This window comes from Mastigoproctus giganteus, chromosome 10, assembly GCF_048544385.1.
Source record: "Mastigoproctus giganteus isolate SK-2022 chromosome 10, ASM4854438v1, whole genome shotgun sequence".
Classification (NCBI taxonomy): domain Eukaryota; kingdom Metazoa; phylum Arthropoda; class Arachnida; order Uropygi; family Thelyphonidae; genus Mastigoproctus; species Mastigoproctus giganteus.
The window spans coordinates 214648856-214668319 of NC_143584.1; the positions used below are offsets into that span (position 1 = coordinate 214648856).

Consider the following 19464-nt stretch of genomic DNA (forward strand, 5'->3'; position numbering starts at 1 on the left):
TTACATTTTCCCATAGACGTTTCAACAGCTCTTAGATCGAGGGGCTAACATGGCTTAACTTCTTCATATACACAACACTTTCACGGTAATTGAGCAGCTTAAAGGCGAATAATTTGGACAAAGAATTCCTACGCTGGGTGACATTGGATTGCATCCTGTCGGGAAGGGCGGAAGCTTTAAACAGGTAGTGGTTGCGTCTCGTCAAGGTCTTCTGGCCTCTGGGCAAAACAACAAACGCAAGTGGGTCATCCGAAGCCGTTCGTTGGACAAGCGTTCTCCGTGAACATCGGTTCCGTAGGCCGAGACCGGTTTTGCACAATTTTACTATGACGTCATCTTCTTAATTGCCTCCTTATTTCTAGAGCAACACCTTACGTAAGGGTTATGGCTCTGTTGGTCGACTTTACTGGTTATGGCGGACGTACTACGAGCAGAAATTGTATTATGAAACGTTAGACCGTGAGTGGAGTAAAAAGAAACCCCAGGGAGGCTGGATTGACGATCATGGTCACCCTTGTTTTGAAGGGCGTACTGTTGTGGTCTCTGTTGACATTCGCAGAAGGTAAGATTAGTTCAGATACAAACATTACCTTATTAGGTTGGGAACTCGCAGTGAACTGTAAAATACAGCAGAGTGTACTAGAAATGTTTTATTCGGTATAAACGTTGGAAATTATTTAATAGATTTATTTCTTAATCCTGAAAGCGCTGTTCAAATATTAAAATTAATTCGGTGGTTAATCTTTAATTCGGTAGGTTTTGAATTCAATTTTCTTAATTGCCTCCTTATTTCTAGGTAGCAGACGAAATAATTCTATAAATCATTTCGTCTGCTACCTCAAACAGCTAACGCAGACACGTTTCCTTTTCTGATTATGAAATATACATTTATCTATTAGAAATATTGTCACTAGGTGGCAGTAGTAGCAGAATGGTAAATAATTAATACAGAAAATTGATTATTAAACTGACGATCGGTAACATTATAGTTCGGTTTTACTTAATGGAAAGATTTACTATCAGATAATGGACTTTTAGGGTAGTAACAGAGGCACAACTTAATATGTGTGACTGCATATTTTCAGGGTTTGTGAAGCGCTGTTATTCATGCAGGTCACGTGGTGAGTTGGGAGACTGCAAAGATACTTTTCTCCATAACTCTTCGACAACGGATGGTCTTCGAGGTGTGGACGCGGTTCCTTGTGCTTCTGGGTGGTGTGCCAAAATTGTAGAAGGAGAAAATGATGGTGAGTATCGAAATTTGCATTTTTAAATATTTCTTTGTTTTCGCGTGGCACAGCAGGACGTCTGTACTTGGGATCCGCTAGGTGGCGGAAGTTGACTAACTGAGGAATTATGTGCTCCGCTTTTTACATTAATTTAGTATGGATTAAAAGTGTTAAACTAAGTGTATTTGGTATCAGTGGGTAGCTCTCTTCTCCAGCTTCTGAAACAACTACCAACAGAAGATTAAAGCATGCAGGTAAATATTATTTCTAAAGATTAAAACTGCGAATACCTGATCGGACATTTTCTAGTTCTATATTCGCAACGTGTCCGCTTACCGAGGGTAGAGTCTTTCGAAATCACTACAAGGTCATACCTCACGCTGTACTTCCCCTTAATAGGTGGACAGAAAGGCCTTAGTAAAGTTACAGTAGCTCACTAGACTTCTTTTGCCCTCAGGGAAAGAGCGACCTTAAAAGCCAAAGGAAAACACATGTCTGGATTTCAAAGAATGGAAAAACAGGGATCAGAAGCAACTGATCAAATATGTAATATATGCCAAAAAGCGAACAAATACGCTATTAAATGTACCGGATGCAAGGCGGTTATTGGGAGATGTTGCTCCTCGGTTGACATCTCTCGGCTTAACCGATCTAGAAAGAAGAAATTTCTTTGTTCAACATGTAAATCCAAGAAAGAGAACGATGGGGGGTGAACATGGAAATAAGCCATCCAAAGAAGAGTCTAGCAAAGGCGAGTCGGGCGATGACGCCTGCAGCGATCGCGACCCTACGGACTCCTCTCAAGGTATCTTCTCTGGGGTAGCCGAAGAACCAATTAATGTCATTGGTGACTCGATAACGGAAATCCTCGGGTGCGACGCATGTCCAGATGACTGCGAACATCGTAGACTTCTCAGCGGAACCCAAGACACTGAAAAAATTTCAAACCTCGTTGTACAGCATGTTGCAGAAAGCCCTCATTACAATGGAACTGGGAAAAACCAACACTGCGGCTCAGAACCCTACACGAGCAATCATGAATATTACTTAACAGAGCTCCTCTCTCCATGTACAGGGCCCTACGGGAGATCCAAGAGGAGAACAATGAGCTAAGGGAGCAAAACATTAAAATTATCAGAAGTCAAAAGTTATTAGAAGAAAAATTGAACACACTATTAGCGCAGTTACAACTAACAGATAGAAGAATGGACACTGCTGTACTAGCTATGAAAAAACAAGATAATATGGCCCAATACAAGGATGCAGATAAGGCACGGGCAGATCAGCATACACAGACATCCAAATTACAGAGGGATACGAAGGGAAAAGCAAGGAATCATAAGAATAATAACTTTAAAAATGAGGGAGGCGAGTCACTACTGCGTCTAAGAGTGTTAGGATCTGAAATCTCCACTGAGAAAAACTACACGACTAGGCTAGAAACAAGAATAGACCCAGCCAAAGCTAGTCCCCTCTCCCTATCAACCCATGACAACCCCCAGAGCACAATGACGACTGAAATAAATACTGGGTTTACTAGACAACCTACCTTTGCGCAGATTGCGGAAAGGTAGGTTGTCTAGTAGCCCGAAGACACCGCAGCAAAACAAGACGAGTGAATCTGCCCCATCGATACCCTCCCGCGCAAATAAATCCATGTTTGAGAACAATCTCGCGGACTATAGGGTTCAAAAAACAAATCAAATCAATGATGATCACAATAGAACCGAGACCACAACGAAACGTGTCGCGGTACACAGTCAGAGGCTTGCCGATAGATTTAACATATCCTCTGTACAAACCAGAGGAAAAATATTTATTTCAAGACTCAACCCGCAGACAGGTCCAAATCTTATTAAAGAAATGTGCGACAGAGGATTAGGGATTGACGTAGAGGTCAAGCAAATACGCACAAGACATCCTGCATATTCCTCTTTCATACTCTCCTGCCCACTAAATAGTGAAGGACGGCTCTTGGACAGAAACATCTGGCCAGTAGGAACGCTAGTGAAGACATACAGAGAAAGGGCTGGGAGGCCCACAATTAGGAACAGCACCGCGAACCTACGAAGAGCCCAATAGCAATCAACAGTCAATTTTTCTCTCGCAAAAGAATCGAACCAAATTATTATTTTCTTGCAAAACGTAAGAAGCATATCGAATAAGCTTCACGCACTACAAACCTTACTACTCAACTCGGAGAATGATTTCATATGCTTAGTTGAAACATGGCTCCATAATAACAGACACCTGGACGCCCTTGCACACCCCTCCGGTTACAACTGCATCGCAAATGGAAGAGAGGGTAAAAGAGGAGGCGGTGTAATGATTCTTTTCAAGAAAGGATTCTCAGTAGTCAAAGAACTCGCGGCGCAATCGGAAAATTTCGAGGCTATCATTGCCACTTTTGGTACTGAAACGAGGAGATTGCAATTATGCGTAATATACCTACCACCGGAGCACACTAAAGAAAACAGAGCCGAGCTTCTTACGTGGCTCACCTCAAATCTGAGCACAAACACAGACACAATCATAATGGGGGATCTAAATATGCCACTACCAAAACATCGGGAGGCAAAAAGCGAGTTGGACGATACAATGAAAGCTTTAAACATGATCCAATTGAAAACACCAGTAACAAGAGGAACTCAGTGCCTAGATCTCATATACTACAATACCCCAGATATAAAGTTGAGGAATAGCTACATGAAATTCACTTCGGATCACCGACCACTCACGTGTGAAGCCACTTTAAGAAGAAGCCGGGACATCCGTCAAACTGAACCGCATCCAAAAAGTAATACAAAGATAATTTTCTCATCAAAATATATTAAAAGTGACGTCATTCTGAAACATCTGATGGCATATAATTGGCAAAATCTATACCTTTTGGGCACGGATGATGCCTTATCAGCGCTCTCACAATCACTCATACATATGACTAAAGAAGGAGCATCTAAAGAAAAAAAATTATCAGACAGGGCAAAGCCCTGGTTCAACTCACAGTTGAAAGTAATCTTCAAAAATAAGCAAAAATTGTTCAGGAAATGGAAAAGAACTGGGCATCCAGAGGACCACACCCGATACAAACAATGAAAGAGCACGTTTCATGAAGGGGAAGAAAGGGGCACACATAGATATGGCTAAAGCAAAACTAAAAAAAGGCAAAAGAATCAGAGAGAACTTAAAAAGTGCAATCAACAGCCTCCCAAATAAAGCAACAATTGGGCCACATAATTTCCCACTATTTATGATCAAAATCTGTAGCTGTTACATCATCGATGTACTACTACACATATGTGCATATTAAAAACATGTAATATGCATACAAGGTTAAGTCAAGGATACCTTGCATATATTATTCTTATATTAACAATCAATATGCTATTTTCATCATATTAATCTGTGTTCTCGCCATTCTGTTACAATACACTGAAGACCAATCTTAAATTTCCTAAAGTCTCTGTTTGTTATTAGTCTTTCAGTTGGACCAACAATTCTTCATTAATACAAACACTATATTCAATTACGTATCCTTAAAACATAATCAAAACTTCTCATAGGATTCAGTTATCTGTTCTTAAAACATACAAAGTTTTTTATATAGTTCAATTATCCTTCTAACATATTATAATCATCTGAACAACAATTTAATCTATTACTTATCTTCCGTTTCTCTTGCATTTTACAATAATATTCTTGAATTAATTAAATCTGTTAGTATATATATAATTTACTTAAGAGATAATGTATCTATCAATTTACTTCTAGTGCTATCTCTGTTTTTCATTAATTAATCACCATACTGTTTCACTAACAGTTCTTGTTAACTTACAGTACTTAATAATATCTCACCTACTTCTATCTTTTTTCTTTCCTTTCCGGGGAAGTTCCAAGCTTTCCTGGCTCTCAGGGTACCTTCTGGGGATCTCTTTCATCAGCTACACCTGAATTTACTACAGATGATTTTTAGGAACTGTTTGCTGCACTGGGACTGGCGTTCTTTCTCCACCTTATTTGGGCGACGATCCATTCGCTGCTTCCTTCCTACTCATAGAGCTACTAATTTCGCATTTTCGCTCCTTTCTGTCGAGCTACTGATTCTGCGGATTTCGCTCCCTTTCTCTCCACCTTCTTAAACCTATCACACGGAAAACTCATAGAGCATCTCACACTAACTCCTTCTCCTCTCCACTTTATTAAAACTTATCACAAGGAAAAACTCATAGGGTGCTACCCTCGTTTTTTCGCTCCACCTATTAAGAACTTTTTAAAGAAGAAAACTTCCCAGGGCACTACCCTGCTCTTTTCCCACCACGACCAAACACTCAACTGTTAACTGACACATATTTCCTACCACAACAGAACCCTCAACTGTCCATATTACTAACTTATTTTACTTATCTCGACGAAAATCTCGACTGCTGTGTCCGCTGACTATTTCATTTTCCCTAACACCTACAAAAAACTCAACTTAGAATCCCACTAACTCATTTTCCTAAACACCCACATAACTCAACTAGGGGATCTCTCACTAACTCATCTTCGCAAAACACTCCCAAATTCTCAACTCTGTCTCCTCTCTCTCCCCGTTCACTCACTTTTTGTTCATCTCCTTTTCTGTACCGCCTACATATGTCAAAATCTCCCTAGTTTTCTGTTTAACCAATCTTACTCATTTTATCAACTTTCTCTGTCTTCTTATTTGGCCATTTTATTTTCTCAAGCTGATTCCTTGTTGCTCGATCTAACTTTTTATTTTAAGAAATTTGTAAACTTTCTCAGGCTGTCAGTACCTTTGAAGTCAGCCGCTTATAGTTATATTTTAGCAGACTAATTTCCCACGATCTAAAAACTTGCCATCACCGACAGCCAGAGCCAGACTTAAATCTAATTCCCAGCATTTGTTCCGTATTATCCTCTTCAGGTGTCACCGATTAAAGAAATGTCCCGACAACACATGGTCCACCGCGCTATTGTTTACCAGAGTTGACCCTTCTACTAATAGCAGTTGCTACTAGTTTCTATTGTTTGGTTTGTTTGTGTGAGCTGAGAGTCGAGTGTCCCTAGGTTGCTAATAGCTTTTCACTTACCGCTCCCCTTGTATGGACGTTGTCTAATTTAATCCCTTGCGAGCGATCTTAGTAATATTCTTGACTTGTAATGTTCCGCTTCCCCATATTGCTTTATTATAAGTTTTACTTTAAATAAATCTCCCTCCTCCACAAAATATTATATTTGTAAGATTTTACATCTTACACTTCCACAGAGATCGACCATCACCAACCTCATGGGGACACTGCTAAGGATCCAGCAAGCACTAAACAGCAAGCAGCAGGTGGACGTAGTCTTTTTAGATGTGGCAGCCGCGTATGATAACATATCCATCCCAGCTCTCATAGTCATTCTGCAGGACTACTTTCTCATTACAGGAAATGCCCTCCATTTATTAAAGAGCACTCTTCGGCGCAGACAAATTGCGGTGACAAACGAAAACATGTGTGCAACGTATGAGGTTGATAAAGGTGTCCCGCAAGACGGAGTCTTGTCTGTCACACTTTTTGCCATAGCCCTTGAACCCTTCTTAGCCCAGAATAAGAAGCACTTCATCACATACGCCGATGATATAAAATTTTTTATTACCTCAGGAGATCAGAAATCAGCTGACTACCACAACCAAGTGGCTAATACTAGAATAAAAGAACTTCAAGAGTATCTAGATTGTATCGGGCTGCAGTTGAATGAAAAAAAGACGGCACAAATGACTTCCACAAATAAAATAAAGCCAAACAAAATGGAAATATTTGTGAACGGCATCCTCGTCCAAAAGGCACAGTCACACGTTGATTTTGGACTCAAGTGGGACGAAGGCCTGACCTTCCACCCGCACTTCGCATACATCCGTAACAAAACATACGCGGCGCTTTGGGCAACCAGGCAGGAACTCACCGGTATTAAAGACCCCTGTCTGATGAAGCAATACATCAACAGATGTGTTACTCCTATTCCCCTATACGCGGCACAAATCTGGTCTTCAGCTCCCGAATGCAGTATCAAAGCCTTTCTAGGACTCGAATACTGGCTCTTGAAATGGCTGAACAGAATTTCAGCTAAGCCTTTTACCATCTCAAGAGCTATACTATACTGCAATTTAGAGGTCACACCCTGGAGACAAATAATCACGTCAAGAAACACAATGACCCTCGCTCAGCTTTTAACGGGACGACTGGATGCACCGAAAGCCCGAGAGTGGATAATAATACCCGGCGAAAAACCAAGACGAGTTGCAGATAAGGAACCACAACTGAAAGCGGCATTTACGCAGTTGGATAGCCTCGGCAGATTCTTTCCAGCAAACACCATCCAGCTATTCAACAACCTCAATATCAATCCTGAAAAGCTCTGCAATTGCAAATCCTACAGAAAGGAAGTTCTCAGAAACTCTTACTCGCAAATACAGATATAAAGATACAGTTTCGGCACTTTGTTCGGCCAGGCACGAGCCACTGGGCTTTAGGAAACCCGACCTCATCAAGAAATAGGTGTCAGGATTGCCCTACCTACACAACTCTAATCCCCACAGAAGAAGACGACTGCTGGAAAATTGAACTTTCAAATTTTTATTTTGCTGTATCGCGTTCATTCCTGTTGTTTCATATGTTGTACGTTGTTTGGTTGTAAATATTTGTATTTATGTAAATATGGTGAAACTCCCCCTTGTGTGTGTTTAAGCAGAAGGTATGCTTCAATTGTCACGGTATTATGTTCTTACCAGTTTACAGTAGTAAAAGCCTTTGCGAGTAATTAATAACTCAAATATTCTATATTCCAGATAAGGTGTACTTGTAAATCAGATATTATGTATTTTATGTATTTTATAATTGTAACATAGATGTATATTTTGTAACATAGTTGTATATGTATGATCACCCTCTAGCCAGTGGCTGTAACCGGGTGTTCTCCTAAGAGAAATAAACTGATGATAATAATAAATACTTTCTGAAGCTTTACTTACATTCTTCTGACTACTGCAATATTTTCATAATCTATAATCTGTATAAAAATTTTCTTATTCTTAATGTCCCTATATTTTTTGAAACATATATGAAAGGTATTTTAAAATTCACGTAAGTCATTACAGCTATAATTTTATTTATTCTGTTATATATATTTATTTATAAAAAAACAACGTGTGTATCCTGTACGCAAGAAAGATGTTTTATTTTATGTGAAAACATAACAAAACTCTACCGAACCAACGTTAGTGACTGAGTTAGCTTCATTTAGGAAGTGACGTAATTTGTGTCATTTCAGTCTCGCATTTTCGTTACCAATCGGTTTTAATTCAGTCAGAAAAATTTAGTAAGTGCTGCTAAAGGTGCTTTCATATAAAAAAAAAATTATATATACACTATTTAGATCGACCAGAGCGCTTCTTGTCTACGACACCACAAAAAAAGAATACACATAATGAGATTAACCTATAGCCTGCTAGGGTACGCTGACCATCTTCAATGCGAATAGGGTTGCCACGTATCTCATGATTTATAAATCTCTATCAATAACCTGAAATAGAAACGATTTCCTATTTTTAGAACCTTAGTGACGTCATCTCCATTTAAAGGGAGAATTATTTTTTAGGAAATCAGACGTATAAGGAAATAAGATAATCTCCGGTCTGTTATGCAACTATATTGGGTTTTCTTAATATTAAGCAATTGTGTTTTTTTTTTTTTTTTTTAATATTTATGATTTGTCTAATTATTACCATTGTTATATTGAACTCATTATTGAACACCGCTGAACAGTTGAATGCCATTCCAGATGATAAATAAACTTTTGATATATGTATATATATAATGATAAATAAACTTTTGATATATGTATATATATACACGCTGAATGATCACTGAATTATGATCACCCCTATAAAAATTGAATGCGACCTGTTCACCACGTGAGATACGAGCGTTCGCAGTTATTCGACCTACGTAGCATAGATAAGGTGTCAGTGGGTCAGTAGGTAGTAAAATTCCGAGCGTGATGGGCAAAAGGAAGGATTTATCGGAATTTGATAAAGGACAGATTGTGGGAGCTCAACGAGCTGGTGCCTCGATTTCCCAAACGGCTGAACTGGTGGGTTGTTCGTGAGCCACCGTTGTTAAAGTGTACCAGGACTGGCGTCAAAATGGTCACACAAGGACCCTACGGCAAAACTGCAAAGGTCAGCGAATGGTTGATGTCAGAGGTGAGCGCCGGGTCTGACGACTCGTGCAGGTGAACAGGCGCAGCACTACACAATACAACATGGGCCAACCCGGAACAATATCTGCCATGACTATGCGTCCGACGTATGGGCTATACTAGCAGACAACCCCTACGGCATCCTCCTAACCAAGGTTCATCGGCGTAAAAGACTCGCCTGGTGCAAAGAGCATGCAAGACTGGAAGGTGTGCTGGTCGGATGAGTTACGTTATTTACTCCACACCGTGGATGGTCGTGTACGGATTTGGTGTCAACAACATGTGGCTCTTCATCCACCATTCATGCTATCAAAAGTTCAAGCCGGTGGAGGCGGTTGTATGGTGTGGGGCATGTTTCACTGGTAGGAACTTGGACCCTTGGTGCATGTGGAACAACGTATCAGTGGTCTCCGCTATCGTTAACTGCTTGCTGACTGTGTACACCCCGCTATGTTACCCTTTTTCCCGAATGGCTATGGTGTCTTTCAATATGACAATGCGCTGAGCCATCATCCACTTGTTGTGCAGGAATGGTTTGAGAAACAATTCTGACTTCCCGCATATCGATTGGTCTCCGAACTCCGCCGGCATCAATCCCATAGGGCACATGTGGGACACTATGGAAAGGCATATTAGGCGTCTGGATACACCAATCACCCCCCATACCTGCATTGCTAGCCACATTACACACAGCTTGGTTGGCCATACCTCCCGAACTCTCCCGATATCTTGTTGAATCGATGCCACGTCGGATAGCTGCTGTACTGAGAGCAAAAGGAGAACCTACAAAGTATTAAGTAGGTGGTCATAATTCATTGATCACTCAGTATATATATATATATATATATATATATATTTTTTTTTTTTTTTTAATATTGTTTTTTTGGCAAATTTTATTTATTTAACTTTGGAACAGAGAAACTATTTTTTATTTTTTCAGTTCTTAAGTTAGGGCAGTCCCAAGCGCCAGATGTTTATGTTACACATCTGTACTCTGGTCCATAGAAGAATAGTATAATACGCTTCTCGACAAAATTAAGAGAACAAAATGTTTTTCATGAATATTTTATTGTGAATAGTGTCGCCTAAGGCGAATATTTGATATAATAGGCATCCCGGCATGCAAATTCCGAGTATCCAATAGAAATCGATCTATCACCTTACAGAGCCGCACACTATGCATATTATTCATGCCTATAAAAATAACGGTTGCGACCACATCGCTTCGTTCCCGGTTTTTGGCTAGCTCAGTGGGATACCCACATCTCCAGTACTCGGAATGATTAAGTCATCTTCATTTATATGATTCTTTGAGATGGAGTGCTGTTGGACGACTTGAAGCCGGGCAGTCGCAGGCAAAGGTAGCACGTTGGCTTAATATGTAATACAGCCAACTCCTCGGTCATCATCTTCGCTGGGTCTTCTCTGGTGGAAGAATAGGATTTGCTGTCACAGAATCTTATAGACACTCTTATATCGAGCATGATTCACTGTCATTGGAGGAAATCATACACCGTGCTGATGTCATGTAATCATATTTTCGAGCATCTTGTGTCGACTTCTATGTGACCTTTTTGGTAATTCTTATACAAACCCTATAAATATCCTTTATACCTGTCTGAAGTTTCTCGCTGTCTCCTCATTTCATCGTTATTCTATGGTACACCACCTTTCTAAAATTTTTCCCGCTTAATCGAAGCTGCACGAGTTACACGATGTTTTCTACATGTTTTATTAATTTTGTCGAGCAGTGTATATAAATAAGTTCATTCCAGTCCATACTCAGTATAGAACTCAGTAATCAATGAATACAAACCAATGAATTAGGATTACAGCATTTTATCCACCATGTTGGAGCCCAAAGAGTTGAATCCTAAACTAGTATTATATCCTTCAAATTTCAGCACAAAGAACTTCACAAACTTATTACCATACCTTCTATAATGCAGCACAAGGAACTGCATCGTAATCGATTACCAACTGTTCATCCCACAGACACAGCACCATGAGTTGAATCCATTTGAATTCATAATCCACATATTACCATCAATTCACAACATCATGAAATGTGTGTTGAAGGAACTATAATTCACCATATATTCTTCTACATTCATAGCTATATAATTAATCATCTGCACCATGCCCGTCCAGAACTTGTTCATTTACTTTCTAATGGTGTTTCCCACAAAAGTCTTGTGCCATTCAACTTTTTAGCTAGCCTAGGCAATCTCTCGTAATCCAACTAAGTTGTTACAGGAAGCCTTCAAATATTCTTTCATTTCAGATCACCTATATATCTGCCGGAACCGCTACATATCAATGTCTCCCTGACTCAATATGTTTGCATATTTTGTTCTTGAAATTCAATTCTCCAAAGTCCGAACACAATTCGTATGGGTATATTTTATTTCTTGAATTGCGGATATTAATAGATGTGTCTTGTTTTGGTAGTACACACACTGGCCAAAAATTATGATCCTTTATTGAGTATCTTATCGGGTCGCCCTTGTTTCGAATAACAGCAAGTGTTCAGCGCGTCATGGATTCTGTAAGGTGTTTTAGTGCATTTTCTTCTAATTGTAATCATTCTTCCAGCAAAATATCGCGTATCTGCGATATAGTTGAAGGAAGAGGACTTTTTTGCCGAATAGTTCCCTCCAGCATATCCCATACATCCTCATCTGGATAAAAGTGTAACATTGCAGGATGCAGTAGATCTGATACAAAATTTGGGTACTCTCTGGATGACATTCCACCTTCCACTGGTATCGACGGATTAAGTCTGTGTCAACAAACTTTCCCCATACCATACCATGATATCACCTCCAGATGCTTGGGTTGTCTTAACAAGGCAAGCAGGGTCCATCGCTTCGTGAGGTTCTCGCCACGCTCCCTGCCTACCATCAGCGCATAACAAAGTGTATCGTGATTCGTCTGACCACATGATTTTCTTCCATTGTTCCATTGTCGACGTTCTCGGCAACACTGCAAGCGGATTTTTTATGTTTTACTCTGAAAAGAGTGGCTTCCGAATAGGAACTGCCAATACCGAATTTCTTCGATTGCCTGGGCATGGTAGAAATTGAAATAGGGTAGTTCTAGGCTTGGTTCATTATGTATTATTTGCTGCACACTGGATGTCCTATTTTTCCTACAGTCCTCCTTAGAGTATGACGGCTTCGCTCTTGAAATATTGTTTTTCTGCCACATTTACGCTTATCAGTTGAGGAAGACCCACATGCTTTCTAGTCATTAAAAGTGTCTTTGAGATGGATGCTTTTGAGAAACCAATTACGTCTTTCGTTTCTTGGATCATGGCTCCTGCCAAACGTGCACTCACGATAAGACCTTTTTCGAAGACTGTAGATCACGCCTTTTCTCCATTCTCGTTTCAGATTGCAGGGTGCAGATCCGCACTGCAATCGACCAGCGTGTGTAATCTTTATACCCAATGAAGCAACACGCCATCACCCCGCGTTACGGTTTTCTTTAGATCTATTTGCATTTCTTTTGTTCGTGACTGTCTTAATAGAAAGGTTCGTGTTTTTTTTTTTTTTTTTTTGGTCAGATACTCTCATTAGTATGAAAAATCCTCAGTTTGTGTACGTCCTGAGGATCTCTCATACTAATTTTTGAAACTTAACTGTTCCATCAAATTTACAACCATCGTTAAGATAAATGGACCGAAAACACTTTTAACAATTTTTTTTCACTTTGGATGAGTTAGCCGCATTTTTTTTTTTTTTTCTTTCCATTTTTCAATGCAGGAAAGTAGCCTATGCAAAGGGGCATCCTAGTTAGAGGGATTTAGGATTAGTATTACCCATATAGTTCAAGGAAGCCACAGGCTTTTGCTGCATCGCCCCCCACCCAAATAGATAAGAAAATACAAATTACATTATTTGCTTCCCTCCTCACATAGGTAGCTACCCAGTTGACTTGAATTCCTTCAAACCGTCATCCTCAACCAACTATGGAGGCAATTTGTTCCAGCAATCAGCAACTCGCTGTCTAAAAGAAAACTTATACAATATAGTCTAAACCTCTTTCCTATTTGAATTTATGGCTCTTAGTTCTGAAATTCTTTATAGCAGTGAAAACTCGACCTTCATTCATTTTACTAGCCCCTCTCAGAACCTTATAAACCTCAATCAGTTCCCCCTCTAAGGTTCCTAGTTGCCATGGTCTATAGCAGCCCATGTTGCTATAGACCTTGGCAATTGAAGTCTTTCCTTGTACTGTCGCCCTTTTACCGATCTCACCATGCGAATTCCTCGTCTTTGGACCGTTTCGAGAACCTCAATGCCTTTTTTCAAATTATACCCAGTGGTCTGCATACTTGGACACAGTGTCTGCATACTGGACACAGTGTTCCAGATGCAGTCTTACAATTTCCTTACAGTGTGATTATGGCCTCCCTGTATCTACAGGAAATCATCAAAAGGACACAATGGGCTTTCCTGGTCGGCTGTTTACACTGCTCGGTAAACTTCATATCTGCTCGTATCGTAACTCTCAAATCCTTTCTTCCTCTACTGTTTTTAAATCAACCCCACCAAGTGTATAAGTTATTTTGGGGTTGTTATTCCCCAAGTATAAGACCTTGCATTTTGCTGCATTAAAACATAGCTGCCACTTTTCTGATCATTCTTGAAGCTTGTTCAAGTCATCCTAAAGGAGCGCTTCTTGACACTGATCATTAATGACTCACCCAATCTTTACGCCGTCTGCAGATTTTGATATCACGCCCTGTGTCCCTTTGTCGATGTCGTTTATGAAAATCAGAAACAACACGATTGTTGTTTCTGATTTTTAAGGTTCAATTGAAACAGCAAAAATTAAAATTCTTTATTCAAATTTGCAATAAGGAACCTCAGTTGTCAATTTGGTTTCCTCTGACAATAAACGTCTTCCATCACGAAAGTAATATGGGAATACCGTAAGAGAAGAATTTCTTTGATGTTTGCTGATCCACTCACCTACTGGCTTTGGACCTCCTCATCAGACTGGAAGAGCTTTCGTCTCAAAAGGATGACAGTTTGGACCACTCAAGTTAGCTTCATCTTTTTCTCCCCAACTTTTCTTCTCTGACGTCATCCAGATTTACTTAATTTAGAAGAGCAAATTTAAATATTTGAATGATAATCCTGCCATGGATTTTTTAAAAAATATTATTTCATTTTAAATAAAAAGGCGAGTTGATTTCGATAGTTTCCCTTCAGATAAAAATCAACAGAAATTATCCTTTTGGGCGCCTTCTTTAGACTCCAGAGTATTCTGAAAGAAATGGATAGGGTGACCAGGGCTTTCGTAGGATTAATTAGTGGTTGTTAGATATGAAAGATCCGTGTATTTACTCCATATTTAAGTATAATTATGTAACTAATTTTTCATTTTCCGTTGACTTTCAGACTTCGACACGGCCACTGAGAGGATGTGTGTACAACGTCCACCAGTAGATGGAGAAGAACGTTGTGCCGAGACCTTTATTGACCGTCGTAGAGTATTTATGTGTTTCTGTATCGGTGATTTGTGCAATACTGCAGGAAGACATAGTTGGCAAGCAATTACCGGGATTGCATCACTCTTGATTACAGTCCATCTTTTGAACGTGCAGATAGTATGACGTCACGGATATTGCGTCTACAGTTCGCAATGCTTTGGACACCTAGAGCTATTGCCGATTTGATATCGCTTCATCTGGGAAAAAAGTTTACGTTCTTTTGCTCAGTGGTGCCACACGATTAGTTCTAAGAATTACTGCTTGGGCGTTTGGTTTTTTAAATTTATTTTTCTTGATAATCAGCGACACTTTGGTGATCTATGATAACCATTTCTCTATTAAAATCACAGACTTCATCACAAGTGTGGCGTTCATACCACATATTTAATAATTGGACCAATACAGCCATAAACTTTTGAACAATTTCATGTTTCAAATGCATTAGAATTGCGTCATTTGATATTTCCAATTAATTTTGTGGAACTAGTCAGCTACCAGTTATTAAGTATGATTATTTAAACCATTTTCGACTGTTAGCTGATGTAATGTGCAATAACTTCTTATATTTTCTTCAACCCAAGGTGGCAAAGTTGTTTTAACTGTCACCAGTGGTTATTTTAATGAATTGGTTGTAATTTTTATTAAATTTTGTTTTTATACTTAACAATTTACGTTTTTATCAACGCAAGCATTTATTAGTGGAAGAAAGACTACTTTCATTAGTTTGCCGAGGTGCCCACCTTTTTTGGGATTGTCCCGATTTTTGGAACGACGTCCCAGTGTCCCCAAAATACGAGGGGCGTTCAATAAATTATCTTTCTAAGGTACTTCTCATAGTTATATTTCAATGATTCATGATTTATCACATTCCTGCATATCTCAACTTGAATCATACTAATTTTGATCCCACTATGTTTTCAGGTTGTGCTGCTGTAACAGAAAGAAGGAAGACACATCTGTCGAATTATGGATTTGCTGAAATTGTAGCATCGTTCAGTCATCAAGTTTCTCACCAAAGAAGAAAATGAGCCAAAGACCAGTCATGAAAGGATGGTGGCTATGTATGGCAACAGTGCACCTTCAGACTACCAGGTGAAATTCTGATCAAAACAATTCAAGCGGGATAGAGAGTCCATCGAAGATGATTCACGTCCAGGAAGGCCTGTAACAGCGACCATTCCAGAAATGTGCCAAGCTGTGGACACTTATGCTAAATGACACGTTTAAAAGTGTCCGAAATCTTTAGGGAATATGACATATCTGAGGGAGCAGTTATAACCATTCTCCATGAAGATTTAGGGATGGCTAAGGTCAGTGCAAAGTTGGCCCCCAGATTTCTGACTACTGTGCAGAAGCAATTCAGAGTACGGCGTTGTGAGGAGAATTTAGAGCTTTATGAAATGGATCCTTTCATCTCCAGAATTGTTATGGGTGATGAAACATGGGTTCATCATTGAGTTCCTGAGACCAAGCAAGAATCAATGCAATGGAAGCACAAGGGACACAACCTTCAGCCGACAAGGTTATGGCCACCATTTTTTGAGATGCTGAGCGAATTTTGTACATTCCCTACTTAGAACACAAGCAGACAGTCACTGAGGAGTCATATGTATCCCTACTGTACAACCTAAGGGATGTCATGCACAGTCACATGCTGTTACTGCTGCTGCTTTGAGAGACTGTGACTTTACAGAACTTAACTATCCACCTTACAGATCGGATCTGGCCCTCAGCGACTATTTCGTTTTTCGGCACTTCAAGAAAAACGTACATGGACATCGCTTTACTGGTGATAATGAATTCTGCTGTTTCTGCATTCTTTGATGGACAGGACAAAGAATTTTATTTGTCTCCTATTTCCTTCATAGATAGATAATTTATTGAACACCCCTCGTAAGTCTTGGAGCCACACTGTTCTAAATAAAGCAAGATCTAATGAAAAATATGATTGATCTTTAAAAATAGGATTATTGTGTTTTTTTATGTAAAACGTATTTTGATTATTTTGTTTCTATAGTTGTACTAAGCATGATAATTGCACCTGGATTAGGATTTTTGTTTTCCTGCAATTTACTGATATAACCTTGATCCGATTGATAATTTTGCTTAGATCAAATATATTTTATATTTAGGCTATTTTAAATTACCGGCAGATGGCAGCACGAACACTAATGACTTTGTAGACTTGTTTATAACTATAAGTGAGAGAAATATTCACGAGTTATTTATATATGAATATTTATTTTTCCCTTTTTATCTAATATTTATGTAATGAACTTTTATAAAATTTAGGTACTAATATTCAGACAAGATATAAATCATCAAAAATGACTCACTAGTCAGTAATATTAGGGACTTAGGGTCTTGCTAAAGAGAAAAATGGTGCAGGGCCCTATTTGGGAATACTGTCGCCCGGGGACTAAAAATAGTAGGGAAAAATAGTAACGTGAAAATAAAATATCAACTTTTTTGACAAAACTGCTTAATATTGCTGGGTTATGAGTTAAAATTTGTAAAAAATAATTAGTCACCGATTATGCCTTTTTTTTTTACAATTTACATACTTTATTTTTCTTCAGGAATAGGGGTCGTCTAGAATTATTAACATACGGTTCCCAAAAATGAGACACAAAAACTTTTCTTGCCCATCTTTAAAGTAGGCTGCTACACTGTTTATGGACATAAATAAGTCAGGGCCCTTTTAAGAGCCCAGATCCAAGTAAGAAAATACTGTTTCTCTTTCTCCTCCCCCTCCCAAATATGGAAAGATTTTGAGATTGGAATGGACCTAATTTACAAGTTTTTAAGGGCAGTGGATATATTTAGGGGCTGTTTACAAATTACATAACAGACTCTCAAAGAGGCTATCACCAAGAAGCTATAGACATACGATAGCTCCGGCCCTGAGTGAAATGTTCCAATCTATGACCGGGTGAAATGGACGTTAATAGCGCCCCCTGTCGAACTTATCGATACTCACTATAGTAGTTAAAATGGATTTAGAAATTCTCTGTACTATGTCTGATTTTGACTTATCACATGGCTGTTGTGATAACCGATCCAAGTAAGAAAAAGATCTCTTCTACCCCCTCCTCTCCCAAATATCGAAAGATTTTGAGATTGGAATGGACAGTGGCTATTAGGGGTTGTTTACAAATTACATAACCGACGCGCAAAGTGGCTATCAGACATGCGATAGAGCCGGCCCTGAGTGTGATATTCCAATCTATGACGGGATGAAGTGAACGTTAACAGCGCCCTCTCTTATCGACTATCGCTATAGTAGTTAAAATGGATTTATAAATTCCCTGTACTATGTCTGATTTTGACTTATCACATGACTGGAGTAGCTAAATTATATTTATAAAGTTAAAAAAAAAAAAAAAGTTTTAAGAAGGTGTTAAAGTTGGAACGACCACACAACGACAAGTGTATACGTCTGCTGTAATCTTCGTGATAGTGGAAGAAGAGATTTTGGCATCGTGCCAACACTACTTAGGTGGCAGACGAAAACTTCGTTTGTACCGACTGGACCGCCCCCGCTTCGAGGTTTTTTGTTTCCGCAGCGGAATTGCGAAAAACATTTTCTTTACAGAGGTAGACGCTTCTCAAAATAGTTCGGTTAGATTACTACAGGTATTAAAAAATCATATTCTCATTTGGAATGCAAAAAAAAGTATGACGTCATTTTTATGACGTCATAATTTTTTTAAATTGGTGTTTGTTTATAAATAAAAATTATGACTTAAATTAAACAAGATTTTGACTTTTGAATTATCACATCCTTGTTTATTATTATTATTATTTCTTTTGTGTAGATAAGATGCATTATTTTTAATTTTAAAAAAATATAGAAAATTATTCGCTATAACCGAGGTTCATATTATCAGACGTCCTTCTCCTTTTTTTTTTTTCTGTCAATTTGAAAAGTACTTAAGGTGTTCCAGTGGGTTCATTGCCCCCAACGTCTCCAGGTGTCTACATTTCATCTTAATCACTCTATAAAAAGGATTTCTTAGTAGTAGTGAATTAAGTTTTTTTGTTCTTTTTCTGTTCATGTTTGTTTTTAACGTATTTCATAACGATTTGATCTAACGTAGGAGGCAGAACTTGGCTTCTACATCCTGAAGTAATTCAAGGTTTTTTTCTTTCTTTCTTTTTTCTTTTATAGTTGGCTGTGCCAAATAGAAATGTTTCCAGCTATATGTCAAATGTGTTAAAATGGATAGTCGGAGCGTCAGATTTCTGTACTGTTGCTAAGCTTCAGACATCTTTAGTTCCCCAAGTTATTAGGGTTAATACTCCAGATTCCAAAACTGAAGAAACAGAGTAATTTCTGTGAATTGATTTAAAAATAGATTCCTCATAAATATTCTAGCTTAATAAACGAAAATTCTCTGCCATGTAAAACTATATTTAACAACGAATGCAGCCCTTATGGCCAGCAAGGCGGCTGCGACTCTCCTCTGGATGGGAGGAGGACCTTTT

At 38.9% G+C, this 19464-nt stretch overlaps 2 protein-coding genes across 3 annotated transcripts in view; one reads left to right on the top strand and one right to left on the bottom strand.

Moving 5' to 3' along the window:
- LOC150079888 (tetraspanin-11-like) overlaps nt 1–179 on the bottom strand; it is a 78983-nt gene extending 78804 nt beyond the window's left edge. For both annotated transcript variants that reach the window (XM_090382333.1, XM_090382330.1), the window contains exon 1: nt 5–179. The gene's annotated coding sequence lies outside the window, so the exon portion shown is untranslated. The remainder of the gene's footprint in view (nt 1–4) is intronic.
- A 166-nt stretch (nt 180–345) lies between these two features.
- Nucleotides 346–15470, top strand: LOC150079889 (UPAR/Ly6 domain-containing protein rtv-like). The gene is made up of 3 exons (XM_090382334.1): nt 346–562; nt 1086–1247; nt 14885–15470. The coding sequence occupies exons 1-3, from the start codon at nt 505–507 to the stop codon at nt 15097–15099; spliced, it is 435 nt and encodes a 144-aa protein (XP_090238460.1). The 5' UTR covers nt 346–504; the 3' UTR covers nt 15100–15470.
- The last annotated feature ends 3994 nt before the right edge of the window (nt 15471–19464 follow it).

Bases quoted from the DNA above. Each gene is read 5' to 3' on its own strand.
- LOC150079889 (XM_090382334.1), top strand. From the start codon at position 505: ATGGTCACCCTTGTTTTGAAGGGCGTACTGTTGTGGTCTCTGTTGACA. The intron at 563-1,085 runs GTAAGATTAGTT...GCATATTTTCAG, and splicing joins TCTGTTGACATTCGCAGAAG to GGTTTGTGAAGCGCTGTTAT. The intron at 1,248-14,884 runs GTGAGTATCGAA...GTTGACTTTCAG, and splicing joins TGTAGAAGGAGAAAATGATG to ACTTCGACACGGCCACTGAG.